We start from the raw sequence: 16771 nt of genomic DNA, 5'->3' as shown, positions 1-16771 counted from the left end.
TGCGTCGTTCAGGGTGTTGGGAGCTTGGATAGACATCCGGCCTCCTGCGACTAGGTGGTAGGCCCGTGTTTGAGACGTCGACAGCTCGGAAGAGAGGGAAGAGTCTGTGGTCAGGGCCTCGGGAGCTCAGATGGGCGGGAGGTTAGGACGTCGGGAGCTTGAATGGGTGGGAGGCCGGGGCTTCGGGAACTCGGATGGGTGGGAGGCCGGGGTGTTGGGAGCTCAAATGGGTGGGAGGCTGGGGCATTGGGAGCTCTGATGGGGGCAAGGGTGGGATATCGGGAGCTTGAATGAGTGGGAGGCTGAGGCATCAGGAGCTCGGATGGGCGGGACACTGGGGTGTCGGGAGCTCGGATGGGCAGGAGGCTGGGGTGTGGGGAGCTCAGATGGGCGTGTGTCCGTGGTGTTGGGAGCTCGGATGGGTGGGAGGCTGGGACATTGGGAGCTCGGATGGGTGGGAGGTTGGGAAGTCGGGAGCTTGGATGAGTGGGAGGCTGAGGCATCAGGAGCTCGGATGGGCGGGACACTGGGGTGTCGGGAGCTCGGATGGGCAGGAGGCTGGGGTGTGGGGAGCTCAGATGGGCGTGTGTCCGTGGTGTTGGGAGCTCGGATGGGTGGGAGGCTGGGACATCGGGAGCTCGGATGGGTGGGAGGTTGGGAAGTCGGGAGCTTGGATGAGTGGGAGGCTGAGGCATCAGGAGCTCGGATGGGCGGGACACTGGGGCATCGGGAGCTCAGATGGGCGGGAGGCTGGGGTGTGGGGAGCTCGGATGTGTGGGTGTCCGAGGTGTCAGGAGTTTGGATGGGCAGGAGGCCAGGGTGTTGGGAGCTCAGATGGGCAGGTGTCCACGGTGTTGGGAACTTGGATGGGTGGGAGGCTGGGACGTCGGGAGCTCGGATGGGTGGAAGTTGGGAGTTTGGATGAGTGGGAGACTGGGGTGTTGAGAGCTCAGATGAGGGAGAGACTGGGATGTCGAGAGATTGGATGGGTGGGTAGTCAGGGAATCGGGAGATCGGATGGATGGGAGGCTGGGGCATTGGAAGTTCGGATGGGAGTGAGGCTGGGGAATTGGGAGCTCGGATGGGGGTGAGGATGGGCCATCGGGAACTCAGACGAGGGCGAGGCTGGGGTGTCAGGAGCTCGGATGGGTGGGAGGTCAAGGCATCGGGAGCTCGGATGGGCAGGTGTCCGGGGCATCAGGAGCTCAGATGGGGTTGAGGCTGGAGTGTCGGGAGCTCGAATGGGCGGGAGTCCTGGATCACACATTCCTCTAATCCCCCTGCCTGTGATACAGCCACACGTCACCATCAGATCATGGCAAGCCACGGCCACCAACACTAGGCAGCCAACATTCCTCCATGAGCCGCACGTTCATGTCAAAGAGCAACATGTGGCTTGTGAGCTGTGGTTTGGCCATCCCCGTTATATGTAGTAAAATAGTCTGCTATCCATAGTCACAGTTGCCTCAAGCAACCGACCAGAAAATCGCCAAAAATAATTAGGTAAAAAAACTTGTGTTTAAAATCAGTGGGCCTCGCAGTTAGTTCGCCAATCTCACAACCATGCAATTTCAATGCCCTTATCTATCACTCTCCATAGGTGCCAGATAGCAGGGGTTTTGCTGCACAGGTTATTGAAGTCGGCGAATGGTTATGTGCCTGAGGAATCCTAGGTGCCCGAAGATCTGTTAGCGACAATAAACACCTCACAAAGTGACACGGAGGAGAAATGTTTGGTGTAGGAGTAGATGGCCACTTGATTAGCAAGTGGACAAAAGGTATAAGGAAATGCAGAGATAGTTTATAACCGGGTCAGCCACGATCGTATTTAATGGCGGTAGGGCTGATACTTCACTATAGCCAACAACATATGGTTGTTATCTCGTTGCTTAGAGATTTACAACAGATAAATTGGCTGTTCTTTCCCACTGCACAACAATAACCACAGATCATTGGTCAACACGTACCTTGAAATGGGCAGATGTCAGTTGAGGTTTAATTTAAAAAAATGTTTTGACAGAATTCCAAATGATTAGAATAACAGCATTACCGAATGGCCAGATCTTGACCAGTCCCTTTTATTATGTTTGAAGCTGAAACATGCTTACGAGGATCAGCAAGGATGTCAGAACATCGTCTGAAAGAACCATGTACAGGACTTCGTATATCTTAAGTACATATTTCATTATTGCTTAACAGGTTTAAAAGAAGCTACACCAGTCTTTTTAGATGGTCAATGTATAAGAGCCTCGTTCTGGTCATTCTGTGACCACCAGTTCCTCAATGTCGTGAGCCATGGACCCTTGGTAATATTCAGAGTGGGTCGCTCTTGGCAATGTGTGGGCAGGGTGGAACATGCAGCAGGGGCCACTGTCAGGGTAGGGTTAAGGGTGGGCCTGGCATCCTTGGTTGGCACACTCGAGTAAGGAACTGCTTTGCTCTCTTTCGACTATATTGTTATTTGGTGAGTCCTCATGCGTCAAGAATTGCTGAGCTACAAGGCTGACCTTCTGCTCACTGCAGACGATCGTGCCCCTTAAGTTCGGAGACAGCCACTTTGGTTCAGAAAAGACAGCAGCTGCCAAGGGGCTTGGCTGTTCTGGACTAAAGTGCATGTTCCTAACCCTTCTCCACCCACCCCCAACCCCCAGCATATTTGCCCCTCTCAGCACAGCGCAACCTACTGCTGGTGATTTCATGCTCCAGGAAGGATTGTCCAAGTGAGAGCCATTCCAAAGCTGCTGCTTTGCCCAGGGTGCAGATCCCATTGGCAGATTCCACTATGTCCCTTTGCCAAAGAGCCAAGACATGTCACCAGTCCTGAAAGACAAAGGGGTCCCAGGGTCATTGTACACTTTGTCTGATAAAGTCACCATCTTAAATGCAATAACAAGCTTTGGGCAGGATATTCTGCTGCACGTCAGGAAGAAAGAATTTCGCCCTACAGTACGGTAACAGGCCATTTCGGCCCACAAGCCTGTGTCTCCAAATTTACACCCCATTAACCTACATCCCTGGTACGTTTTGAATGGTGGGAGGAAACTGGAGCCCCCGGGGAAAACCCACACTGACATGGGGAGAACGTACAAACTCCTTACAGAGAATGCAGGATCTGAACTCTGGTCCCGATCGCTGGCACTGTAACGGCGTTGCGCTAACCACTATGCCAATCAGGCTCTCCCCTTCTTCATGATTGCATCAACACGATGGCCCCAGGTTCGAACTTCAGAGATGTTGATGGCCAGGAATTTGAAGTTCTTAACCCTCTCCACTGCTGACCCCTCAATGATAACTGGTTCGTGTTCTCCTGGTCTCCCCTTCCTGATGTTCACAATCATCTACTTGGTTTTGTTGACATTGAGCGCAAGGTTGTTCGTGTGACACCACTCAATGAGCTGATCTATCCCCCTCCTGTTCGCTTCCTCATTGCCATCCACGATTTTGCTGACAACCGTGGTGTCGTCGGTAAATTTGCAGATAGAATTTGAGGGAGTCAAGGATCCAGTTGTAGAGGGGGATGTAGAGGCCCAGGGTTTGAAGCTTGTTGACCAGTGCTGAGGGAATGATGATGTTGAAGGCTGGCCTGAAATACGTGTGGCTGTTGTCTATGTGATCCAGGGCTGAGTGGAACGCTTATGGCGGTAGGTGAATTGCAGTGGGTGCAGGTTTATTACTTAGGAATGAGTTAATTCTGGCCAGGACCAACCTCTCAAAGCATTTAATCACAGAAGATGTGAGTGCTACTGGGCACCACAGTGTCAAAGTTAAACAGAACAGTTCACATATGCTGACCTGGCTGCTATCTGGAGGCCAAAATCCCTCCGAACCTTTCTTATCCAAGTACCTGTCTAAATGTCTTTTAAAAGTCACAACTACATCTAGCCTAGCCCGAGAGAAATATCGTGACCCCTCATGATTGTATCCATTACACAGACGGACTAGTTTATGAAGGCATGGCCAATGTCTTGTTTCAACAAACAAATGCTGCGATTGGAAGAGGGCAGTTAGATTACATTCATGGTCCTTCAGGTAATGCCTGATGGGCATAAAGAAACACTTGAATCAGACTTCAATGTACGAATAGATGAGGAATCCTGGTCAGAACTATGTTGGGATAATATGACCAACACGATCAATATAGTTTTCTGCATCAACTATATCTCACACCACAGAAACTAAATAAATTAAGTTCAGACATCAGACTGATGTTTTAGATGTGGTGAAGAGGAAGGAACTTTTCTACATCCGACCTGGCCATGTTCTCAAGTGAGACCTTTTTGGGTCGATCTATAGGAGATTTCTGAGAGCAGGTTACAGGAATTCGATTTCCACAAAACCCAGAATTATTCTTACTGGGGAAGGATAAGATCAAAGCTGAAATTATCTAAATAATCACACAGGATTTGTTAAAATTGTGTAAACAGTCTCTAGAAAATGCAGAGCACGGAAGTCTGATCCACATCCAGGTCCGGCACGTTGGAACGCAGATGTGCATCGTTGTATTCCCCTGGAGAAAATTACCTACAGCTTAAGCAATAAGCACGACATATTTTTACAAGTTCGGCATCCACATTTACAGTTTTCAGGTGTAAATCTTTAACTGCGTCCTGCCTAATCCTTGAGGCCTGCGTTGATCTCCTCCAGAGAGCATCAGTTTGGGATCGGTGGAGCGTGGAGCCCTTTTCAACCATCCACCCTGCTTGCTTTTTCCTCATCTTCTTGCTTTTTCTTTGTATCAACTCTTCTTTGGGCTTTTTTTTTCTTGGGTGGGTGTGGCAACCATCATGGAATAAAATACTGGACTTACTTTTGCACTTGTATTTTAATTTTGTACTTGCATGGTCAAAAATTTTAAATAAGCTATTAAAAAGAAAGAATAGTTTTGAGCAGAGCTGTTCTTTGTATTACAGAAAACTGAAACTTGTCTCATCTTACAATGAATAGCCGAAAATATCGGCACTAAATTCTCAAACTAGCAATTAGAAATACACCCCTAATTATTCTTCCCAACAAGCTGAGCCATTACTTTCTTGCTTTCTTACGATGGACACCTAATTCAATCAAAGGAATTCATGAACGTCTGATATTGTCATGGATCACCATTAAAAACTGGAATTTCCTTCTTAGGTAAACTGTATGAACCTTGTTGCTGTGCTAACAGCAGAAATTTCATTTTGTTTCCCTATGAGTGATATTATATTGTCTTGTCCAGGATGGCTTGAGACTGGTTGTCTTGTTGTCAATGGAGCAAATAGACCTTGAACTGGTGCCATAGGTGTTGGACCTTGGTATGGCTGTGATGGCATTGGTGGGGATCCTTGGTATGGCTGAGATGGCATTGATGGGGAACCTTGGTATGGCTGTCATGGCATTGATGGGATCCTTGGTACGGCTGTGATGACATTGGTGGGGATCCTTGACTTATCACTGATTCTTCAGCAACACGTGATTGAGACGTCAGTAGTTGAGTACGATCAACTCGCATGGTTGAACCCAGTTGAAATGCTCTTCTTTTGGGAAGGAAACAATCAAAAATGACACTTTTAAACCAGCTCTTCTCAATCTTTATTTTGGCTATGGCCCCCTTCAGACTCTGCTCAAAGTTTATGTGCCCCCTTCCCTGAGAAGCCGTCATCTGGTTGGTTTCTTCCATATTTCTTTCCTGCCAACTGTGTAAAAAATGTAAAAAGCACTTTCTGATTTCATTCTGAGAGCCCCCCACCCCCCTTAAATGTGCTGTGCTCCTTCCTGCCCAGAGGGGGGGGGGCATTTGCTTCCCCCCCTTGTTGAGAATGAGATCAAAGGTGCCTCAGATCACCCCAGTCATCAATCGATATAATAAACCGGCTTTTATCCAAAGCACCAAATTTCTAACTTTTTCATGAAACCATTGCCTCTAACATCGGTCAGAACTCAACACCTATACTTGGTTTGAAGGGTCGAGGGCTTGATTTGGGATTAGAAAAACGTTAAACAAAATTTTAACGCAACATCTGACCTTGGATAATTGCTCCAGGCATTCAATACTGCCAGACTGTCAGATCTTTACCTTGAGGCTAGGTTTTCAAGATTTAAGATTCCTTTATTGAAATGTAATACCGAAGATGCAATATTACATGAAATTGCCTTCTACAAAGAGTCTCCATTATAGTAAGAGAGAGAAGCAAAAGAGAGGACTGCGGAGTCACTGAGGTCCGTGGATTCACCTCCCACAACCTCTGCAGCCACACAGACCCCTGTATGATCCATCGACCACCTCAAGCCCCAATCCCATAGCTCCGACCCGACCAGGAAGCCTTCAGCACCAAGTACCTTTCGTAGCCTTTCTTGCCCTTAGTACCCTCCGGAGTCCCAGCCCTAAGAGCACCTTGTCCGCAGGTCGAGGACCACCTCAAGCGCCGAGCCCCTCACTGGTCTGCCATGGGCACCATCCCGTTCGGCCGTTTCCTCTGCTTCTCCTCATTGGCGGGTCTCCTTCCTGCTCCTGGTCTGCTGCGCTGGTCCGCTGCTCCCCTGCAGTTTGGAACCCCTCCCTCCCCCCCATGCCTACTGCTGAGCACAGCCGCTGCCATCTTGGGTGCAGACATTGAGGTTACAGCATTTTAAACTACGAAAAGCCAAGTTGGGTCCTCCTAATCAATTGCTCGATCGCGACAGGATCCAACAGCATGGTTTCCCACAAGAAGATGTGCTAAATTGCGAGCTGCTAACTTACCTGCTCACCCCCAACTTATTACAAACTTTACAATCAGAGAAGCATCAACTTTAAACATGGCAGCCAGTCAACAAGACTGCAAGGGTTAGTCTAGTACTTAGCACAAAGCTGTTACAGTGCCAGCGAGCCAGGTCCGAATCCGGCGCAATCTGTTTAGGGGGGCAGTTTGAAAACCACTGATCTAGATGAACTGGGAATGTGGAAAAATCAATGACAGATTGAGTAGACTGGGCCTTTATTCATTGAAGTTAGAAGGTTGAGGGGGGATTTGATAGAGGTATATAAAATTATGAGGGGGATAGATAGAGTAGATGTGAATGGGCTCTTCCCCTTGAGGGTAGGTGAGATTGGAATGAGGGGTCATAAGTTAAGGGTTAGGGGGGAAAAAGTTTAGAAGTAACATGAAAGGGGGCTTCTTCACTCAGAGAGTGGTGACTGAGTGGAATGACCTTCCAGAAGAGGTGGTTGCAAGCAGGGTCAATTTTGTCATTTAAGAGAAGGTTGGATGAGTGCATGGATGTGAGGGGATTGGAGGGTTACAGACAGGGAGCAGGTAGGACAGGGACTAGTGGAGTTCACAAATCAGTGCAGACGAGAAGGGCCGAGATGGCCTGTTTCCATACTGTAATTGTTATTTGGTTATATAGATGGAATTTAACCAGAGCTGAAATTTGGTAGGTTAAACCAGGATAGGACTTATATAGGGAATGGTTGGGCCTAGTAGGACAGAGAGATACAGCTACATAGTTCTATGAAAGTGGTGTGAGGTGGGGGGTGGGGGGAGGGGGTGGGGATTGAAGCAGTCATGTGGCACACTTGTGTTCATCGATCCGGACCGGGAGGGCAGGAGCAGGGAGGTCATGTTATCACCGTACAGGACATTGGAAAGATGCACCTTGTGCTCCATTTCGTTCACCCAGCTGTCAGGAAAATGTCATGGAGGCAGGAAAGATTCACGAGAACATTGCTGGGGCTGGTGAGTTTGAGATAAAGAGACGGGATTGGCTGGGATTTTTCTCTCTGGATCACGGAGCAGGGCAGGGGTGACGTTGGAGAGGTTTATAAAGTCATGAGGGTCAATAATCACAGTCTTTCTTCCCAGACAAGGCGAATCCCAAACTTGGAGATCAAAGATTTAAAGGTGAGAGGCTCTTGCATTACACAGAGGTGCCAGGGGGAACAGTAGAAGTAGGGATCACTGTGAGATTCAAAAGTCATGTGGAGAGAAACGTGGGTACGAAATGTTAAAAGCAGCAACGGATGTTGGACGGCTCCCCTCAGGGCCACAGCATGTGGTGAGGCACTGAATGAAATCATAGAAATTTAAATTTTTTTTTAATGTATCAACTAAATTTAGCTGCTTTGCCGGGAAGGGGGGCCCATAAACTTTGAGCAGAGTTCTGAAGGGAAGAGGCCACAGCCAAAATTAACACCAGGTTGAGAGTGTAACATGCTGGAGTTCCTTCATGTAGCCAAGGTAAAGATACATAACTGACATTTCGCGCTCGAGCCCTTCATCAAGGGATCAAGGCCGAGAATGGCTGGTTTAAAGCGTCAAGGGCAAAAATCTGCTTTCTCACTTGCCATTTTGATTGAGTTGGTGTCCATTAAAGAAGGTGTTAGGGCCCAGAGGACCCCAAAACCCAGCAGCAATACAAATTCACAAATGGTTACTTAAACAAAAGTTCCTTTAAATTTTCTTTAAGCATAAAAACAGGATCAAACTTTAACTTATTACTATTAACTTAACTTAACCCTTTTCTAATTCTAAGCGCACATGTATGTAATGTGTATATAAGTTCAGGAAAGTTCTTTGATTCACAGTCCAATCTCACTTCTCATTCCTCCAAGTTCACTGGTATCAGGTAGTTCTTATACTGTGCACAAAATTCAACATTTATGAATTTTCACCAGGGTCTGGTGCTTAAAGGTGTTTGGTTACTGCTCAGAAAGGTTCTTGTTGGTTTCAGAGAGAAATTCGTTGCTCGTTGGACATAAGCTGATTCCCTCCAATCAGCCTCTTCAGTGTCTTGTCAAAGAAATTTGCTGCATCATGGGCTTTCCAAATGATAATCTCTTCTTCCAGGTCAGCACAGAGTTCCTTGAGTTTCCCTTATTTCAGGAAAAATGCTCTAGCCAGCCTTTCCTCTTGTAAGGACCACAACAGGCTGAATTCAAAACTCACAACCCATCTCCAGAATGGGGTTTTCAACAAGCTGACAGTGCCCATTTTGCAGCCTTAAAAGCCACTGCAGAACTCTCTCTCTCTAAAGAATCACACGTTTTTCTCTCTCTCTGCTTGCAAAACCACATGACACCCCCCCCCCAAGGCTCCAGACCCAATCTTTGAAAGATCTTATCAACCTCCTGAGCCCAGATTTTTCCATTTGCAACTGCTTTTAAAATTCTTTATCAAAGCAGTTCCATTGTCTTTGCAAAATTACTAGTGCCTGAATATCTGGCTTCAGCCAAAGCTCTCGTATTTTAAATGAGATGTCTTTTGTGAAATGTTAATGTCTTTTTATGAGGTGACCTACACACTAAATCCCCCACAATCTATCTCTTTTAAAAACATATTATATAAAATATAATATACCTCGTAGCAATGGAATAAAGTTATGGCTCCACTTGTTGAGATGGACCATATTAGGGTGTATTTCTAATTGATGGTTTGAGAATTCCCTTTTCTATATCTGTCTGTATCGTGCAGCTTTCTGTAAGAGTAATATGCCTCCAGCTATGCTTTGTAAGATGAGACAAATTTCCCTGTTTTTCTGTTTCACTCTTCTTGCTCAGCTCCAAATGATTCTTTATGCCATCAAGCATTACCTGAAGGACCCAGAATTTAATCAAACTTTTCAGCGGAGCAGAGTCCTTGGTGGGGGAGGGGGGGGGTCGGTGGTGGAGAGAGAGGGCATAAAATCAAGAATGGCTGGTCCAGAGGGATGAGGGCCAAACGCAGCCAAATGGGACTTGCTTGGCCAGCAGGGCTATGTTGAGCCAAAGACCCTGTTTCCGTGTTGCAGAATCCTCTGACTCCATGAGCAACATCATTAGCCTGAGTGCGATTCTGGAACAAACTCTTTGCAACAGCAGCTGAAGGAAAATACTCCCTGGAGCCCTCTAACCCAATGACTCAGACTGAAAGCTAAACATATTACGGGGGAAAAGTGAGATGCACATAAAGCGTGTACAGACATGCAACAGTTAGGTTCACAACCGCTGATCAAATTAGGCTCGGGACTAACTACACATTCCCAGCAGTGGCCAGACTTTTATCAGTGGTGTATGTGTAATATTAAAGAATAAAACTCTCATACTCATACCTACCAGCCACGTCGTACAAATATCCTTAAGATTGAGAGCACAGAAACGGGGAAGAAAAAGATATTGCTTGAGGTGAGCATTGTGCGAACACTTGTCGTCACTGACAAAACCGCCCCAGTGACCCAGATGCTTTCTGCAGGCAAGGATTTGGCCATACAAAACGCATGTGGAAAGTTGCCCACAACTCTATCTTGAGCAGTGAATTATCTATTTGAGCCTCGGAATCTGGATAAATGTATGAGAATAGAAAATTCATGAACTGCAGAAGAACGACCGGTCCCTTCCAGCCCCGGCTAATTAATCATCACGGGTCACGCATCACAATTTAAGCACTACTTTTCCCACAGAAGTGGCATCTGGAATTCAAGCAACTGGCAAAAAAAAAAATTGAGGAAAATAAATAAGATTAAATTAACAGGTAAAAAATACGCAGGTTTAAAATTTTGAAGGTAAGTGTTCTCTAAAGTAGCACGTCAAGGTTTGGTGAAAATGGGAGGAAGTATTCAGCCAGCAAGTTCCTTGGCCAAGGCTTTGCTCGGAGCAGCGGGGATGCACCATCAATCCTTCAGGAGACTATTATGGAGAAATCATTAATTTGCTTGAGGATATACTGTTCGGCTGCCCTGCACTGAGGGCCTGTTGACCTTGATACAGGAGTCTGTGGGGAGGGGCCACAGGTACAACCAGCCAATGGGCATGCTTGACCAGATTATTATGCATTACAGTGGTTTACCACAAAGCTGTTTGAATAAAGTTGAGTGAAATAGCAGTGGCATCGCCCAGGATGAAGAGCTGGTTGAGGGCAACTCTCTTAAAGTATCTCCTTATCCCTGCTTAGTGAGAGTTGCCCTGGTCAGAGGCTTCATCAGTAAACTTGGTGGGGGGGGGGCGGTAATTATCTATAATGTTATTGTTCGTGTTTCGGGCGGCTCTGTGGAGGGGGAGAAACCTGCAGATGCAGTGACGGTTAAATGTTTTCAATGAATATGACTAAAAATAAAGTAAAGTGCTTTACAGTTTATACATTCATGCTAGCAAGGTTTGTTCAGTGTAAGTACAGTGTAGTATTTTTGTCTTTTAAACTGCTTATTTTTAATGTAACTGTATTAGTTAGGCATTGTAGGAGTAAGTCTCAAGCAACCGGAAAACACACTTAGCCAGCATCAACCAAACCCCATAGGTACTGGATGCCAGGGTTTTTATTGTCATTTCTCAGGAAGGTGAGGATTAAACAGAAATGTAAATTGGTGGGAAAAGTCTAAGCATTCTTAGACAGGATCTGTTTCTGGCATGGCTTACATGAAGGCATTATAAGAGGTGGAAGAAGAGTTCACCAAGAACTAGGGAAGAGAAAGAGTCTCCTTAACATGTGTCATGATTCAGATTGTAACGTGTATTGGGAGTCAGCCTGGGTGGAGAGCTGAGGGAAGGAAACTGGTGGTTTCCGCCAATCAGCTCCAGCAATGCAGGGGGTGCTCAAGCGAAGAATAAATTAAACGCTTTTGGCTCTGTTCATTGAAACCAGTTGTTCATCTGGGATGGAGAGTCACCCCGATTCAACTGATTGGAAACATGTGTAGTATGGAGGGTCATGTGACCCTCCCCTCTGACGGGAACCTGGTTGGAAGCCACCACACCTGCCAGTCAAGGTCGAGACTACCCACAGTGAGCACACACCTTGCCATTGGCTCATTTGAAGACATAGGCAACTCGCTACTGTCCTATTTTGGGTATACCTGAGCCAGACTCTGATGGCAGTCTGGGGATATAAAGCCCAGTGCGTGGAGTAGCTGGGGCTCTTTTCCCCTCAGGATGAACCCGAGCTCCACTTCAGGTCATGAGCCATAGATGACGCTGGAAACATTATCGTAGGGCATGTGTATGAATCGGTCATTGTAAATTCTTTTTTTTCAAACTAATCAGGTGTCGTACCTGCACCAGATCAAGGGGTGGCAGGTACTGTTGTTGCATCTCTTTGCTATATTCTTTAGATCATGGTGGGTGGTGATTACTGGCTGTTAATTGTGTCCAATGAAAGTGTGTTGCACGCTCACGTTTGTGTGCATGTGTGTTCGTGTGTGCATGTGCATGTGTGCGTTCATGTGCGTGTGCATGTGCCTGTGGGTGTGTGCATGTGTGTGTGTGTGCAGTCCCTGTTGTGACCTCATGGGTAAATGAAGGTCTTTTTTTACAATCGCTTTGAGTTCAGCCTCACTGCTTCTCGAACCCGCCAGACTTGTTCCTCACATCACAGCAGGTGAGGGTTTCGCAACTGTTTCGTGAAAGCCTCTGTTCATACCATTGTCTTCATTAACCACAGCGACCTCTCTATCCCCCTTACCCTGCCCCAAAAGCCCTGTTGCGCCACTTACTCGACATCCCTCTTCTTGATTGTCCTCCCAGATGCCATAACCTCTGCTACTTTGGACACAATCGGGTCATAGTTCATGCTAGACACAGCGACCACCTCATCGCTCCTGGAGAATAAGAACACAAAATTAATGCAATGTTCTTTTATCAATAAGCAATTTGTTTCGTGAAATATTGGAGCGAAAAAAAGGTATATGAAAGATGATGATGAAGAGGGAATCATGTACCACCATCTATCCTCGTTTGGCCTCCATGAACCTACTGTGCAGGGCGAACAAAACATCGGAGGTGCTAGCAAACAAGCCCTCATTTTCAAATCTATCTTTTCACAAATGAATGGTTAAACTTTGGTCTGAGAATCTTATACCAGATATCCAGGTTCCAGAAGATTTTTTTCTGATGTTGAAACAATCAGTATGGTTGGATCTTTGGATATCCTCAGACATATAAAAAAAAAACAGTAAAATCCGCATTATCCGGAATTCAAGCAACCGGCAAAAAAAAAAATTGCAGAAAATGAATAGGTAAAAAATACAAAAGTTTAAAACTGGTGGTTAGTTCGCCAATCACGCCACACACAATCTCAAACAGCTGGAAAATTCACTTCTCCGGCATCTACCAATCCCCATAGATGCCAGATATCAGAGAGTTTTACTGTAGAGCAGGGGTTCTCAACCTTTCTCTTCCCACTCTAATTAATCCCTCTGCCATCAGTGCTCTGTGATTAGTAAGGGATTGGTTAAGGTGGAATGTGAGTGGGAAGGGAAGGTTGAGAATCACTGCTCTAGACCCGATTGTTACTGTAATATTTGACCTGAGAAAAATTGTCATTGGCCCATTTCCTTTGGAGTTCTGAAACTGTGCACATAACGAGTCAATGAGGGATGATTAAAACAGGGGCTTTCAAACTTTTTCTTTCCACTCACCTTAAACAATCCCTAACTGATCACAGAACACCGATGGCATAGGGATTACTTACAGTGGGGTGTGAGTGGAAAGAGAAAGGGTGAGAACCACTGGTGTAGATAGTGTGCATGCATTAATCGTAAAAGCATCTTTTTTTTTAAATCACCATAGCCAAAACCCCAAGCAATTTGGTCATCTTGGAGCCTTTTGCAGTCAGTTGATTGCCCAACCAAATTTAATAGGGCTGAGGGCTAAACATTCAGTATGGAACCGCGAAGAGCCAAGGGAACATTGGAGTCACCATGAATCAACCCCAACATCCCTCAGCTGACAGAACTTTGTAAAATTGTGGGACTTCAGTTCCTGGAGGTTCAGGCGCACAAGTCTTGAATTGTTGTTGCTGGAAACCAACACCACTCAGTACAATTCAGAAGAACAAGACGCTGTCTTAACTGAGGCATAGAAAATCCGAAGAGCTCTGGATAGAATAAATGATGAGAGATTCTTTCCCCTCCTGGAGGATTGTAAGAAAAATTGTCTCATTCAGATTTCAGGTTTATTGTCAAAGAACATACATGACATCACTAACAAGGCTGAGATTCCTTTTCCTGTGGGCATGGAAGAATTCCACATTACTAGAGGAAAAAAAATCTATACACTGCGTAAACATGTAAACAAATAAAGAACTGTCAACAGATAATGATGTAAACAAACTGACTGTGCAATATACAGAGAATAAAAAAGAAAATCATTAAAATGCTCAAATCAGAGACCTGATTGAGTTTGTCATTGAGGAGTCTGATGGTGGAGGAGTAGCAGCTGGAACTGAACCTGGTGGTCGAGTCTTGTGGCACCGATACCTCTTTTCCAATGGTAGCAGCGAGAACAGAGCGCGTGCTGGGTGGATCCTTGACGATTGCAGCCGCTCTCCGACTGCAGCATTTCTTGTAGATGTCCTCAATAGTGGGGTTTTGCCTGTGATGTTCTGGGTTGTGTCCACTACCTTATGAAGGGCTTTTCACTCAGGGGTATTGGTGACCCCCATACCAGACCAATATGCAGCCAGTCAGCACACTTTCCACCACACCTCTGTAGAAATTTGCAGGGTTTCTGATGTCGTACCAAACCTCTGCAAACTCCTGAGGAAGTAGAGGCACTGACATGCTTTTTTCATGATGGCATTGGTGTGTTGGGGCCAGGAAAGATTCTCCAAGATAGTGTCTCATAAAAACTTAAATGTGCTCACCCTCCCCACTTCTGATCCCCCAATGATCACTGGATTGGATCCCTCTGGCTTTTCCTTCCTGAGGCCAACAATCAACTCCTTAGTTTTAGTGACATTGAGTGCAAGGTTGTTGTTGGTGCACCTTTCAGCCAAGTTTTCAATCTCCCCACTGTACGCTGACTCATCCCCTCCCTTTATACAACCCACTACTGTGGTATCGTCAACAGATCTGTAGATGGTGTTACTGTCGGACTGAACCACACAGTCGTAAGATGCAGATGGAGGATTTGTTTTTCCTCAAAGTATTGTGAATCTTTGGAATTGTATAACGTAGAAACAGCCATTATATTCAAGGCTTGAGATGGACTGATTTTTGGACTGTAAGGGAGTTAAGGGTCTGGGGTTCAGGTAAAAACAGTGTTGAGGTTAAGAGTAGGACCGCGGTGATCGTAATCCTCCGCAGCACAGAGTCAAGGGGCTAAAAACAAATTGGTGTAGGAACTCAACGGGACAAGCAGGTTCTGCAGAGGCAAAGGGGTGGTCAACATTTCGGGTCTTGATGTCCTGAACCAGCTCCCATTTCCCAAGCTCTCTAGTCCTTTCTTTTCTTTTTAAAATATTTTTTTATTAAGCATTAATATGGAATTGACAATTACATAATAATTCATTTGCATACAAGTAAGCACACATTAAAAAAAGCCAATGAGAAAATCAATAATTCCTTGTAATACCTCAAAAACATTTAATTGAATTGCTCCATGCAACCATTTTAAAGGAAAACCTAAAAACGAAAGCTAACTCTAATCTAATGCCTCCCTCTCATCGTGGTGACTGTGATAAACCACTCTCTGCGTATCTAACACCCCATTGGCCGACTGCACCTGTGGCTCTGCCCACAGACCCTTGAATGAAGGAGACTGTCCCACGACGCCTTCCCCAGTCCAGGGCAGTCGAACAGCATGGACGTGGTTCCACTCCATTGAGAATAAAAGCCAATCAGTTTTGCCTAACTTCCAGTCTTTTGGATTTATTGATGGTGCATCAGTCACCTTTTGAATTAATAAAGGAAAAATCCCCCAGAGAACAGGCAAAGAACTCCGCTCCAGCCTGAAAATCAGTCTGTCTCAAACCTTGAATGTACTGACAGTCTCTTTATTCTACGGCGATAGGCAATTCCAAAGATTCATACTAATTTGAGAGCAAAAAATTCATTCATCTCCATCTCTCTTTACACTTACAACTGTATGGCTCGGTACGACAATAACACCCTCTACAGATTTGCCGACGAAACCACGGTAGTGGGTTGTATAAAGGGAGGGGATGAGTCAACAAACAGGAGGAAGATTGAAAACTTGTCTGAATGATGCCCCAACACTCAATGTCACCAAGACTAAGGAGCTGATTGTTGATTTCAGGAACATTATAATAATTGTTAATTCTTCCAATTATAAGAAAATTCGAAGAATAGTCCCACAATTTCATAAATTGAAGCTTTCTATCTTTGATATCGTATCTAATTTTCTCTAAACTTAAATAGGACATGACACCATGTAACCCCTGTGTATGAGGAGAGGATGAATCTCTTTTCCATTTCAAAAAAATTGCTCATCTGGCTATCAACGTGGTAAAGGCTAAAACTTTTTCTTAAGATGTTAATATAAGTTTATAACTTATATCGGCGGGTTCTTCAGTCCTGAAAGAACTTTATTCTGAAATGTGGAGCATCACTGATTACTGGCATTGGGAACAGCAAGAGTTCAGAATCAGGATTTATTGTCGTGAACAAGTCACAAATTTGTTATTTGAAGCAGCGTCACAAATCAAACATTCGCATAAACCACCTTACAACAATAAATAAAAATGTTGTAGGAAAAGTCAAAGTGAGGCAGTGTCTTTGGTTCATTGATCATTCAGGAATCTGATGGCAGCGGGGAAGAAACTGTCCTTGTGCTGCTGAGTGCTGGTTTTTAGGCCCCTGTACCTTTTCCCCACTGGCAGCAGAGTGAAGAGGGCATGACCTGGGTGGTGGGGTCTTTGAGGATAGAGGCTGCTTTTTTAAGACACCACCTCATGTAGACGTCCTTGATGGAGTGAAGTCTGGTGCCTGTGCTGTCGCAGGCTGAGTTAACAACCCTCGGGAGTTTATTCTTGTCCTGAGAGTTGGCGCCTCTGCACCAGGCAGTGAGTGACACAACCGGCCATTGTGCATCATTCATTGATACTGCAGC

General features: G+C 45.6%; 1 protein-coding gene across 1 annotated transcript in view; it reads right to left on the bottom strand.

The window, feature by feature from the left end:
• Positions 1 to 1993: 1993 nt before the first annotated feature.
• LOC138762428 (apoptosis-inducing factor 3) overlaps positions 1994 to 16771 on the bottom strand; it is a gene marked incomplete at its 5' end in the record, with an annotated part of 123597 nt that continues 108819 nt past the window's right edge. Inside the window, 2 exons of the mRNA XM_069936184.1 lie at positions 1994 to 2820; positions 12415 to 12519. Coding sequence (XP_069792285.1) covers positions 2781 to 2820; positions 12415 to 12519 — 145 coding nt within the window. The remainder of the gene's footprint in view (positions 2821 to 12414; positions 12520 to 16771) is intronic.

Source organism: Narcine bancroftii, chromosome 4 (genome assembly GCF_036971445.1).
Source record: "Narcine bancroftii isolate sNarBan1 chromosome 4, sNarBan1.hap1, whole genome shotgun sequence".
Lineage (NCBI taxonomy): Eukaryota > Metazoa > Chordata > Chondrichthyes > Torpediniformes > Narcinidae > Narcine > Narcine bancroftii.
Note: the sequence above shows the minus strand (reverse complement) of the source record. Positions and strands in the feature narration are given on the sequence as shown.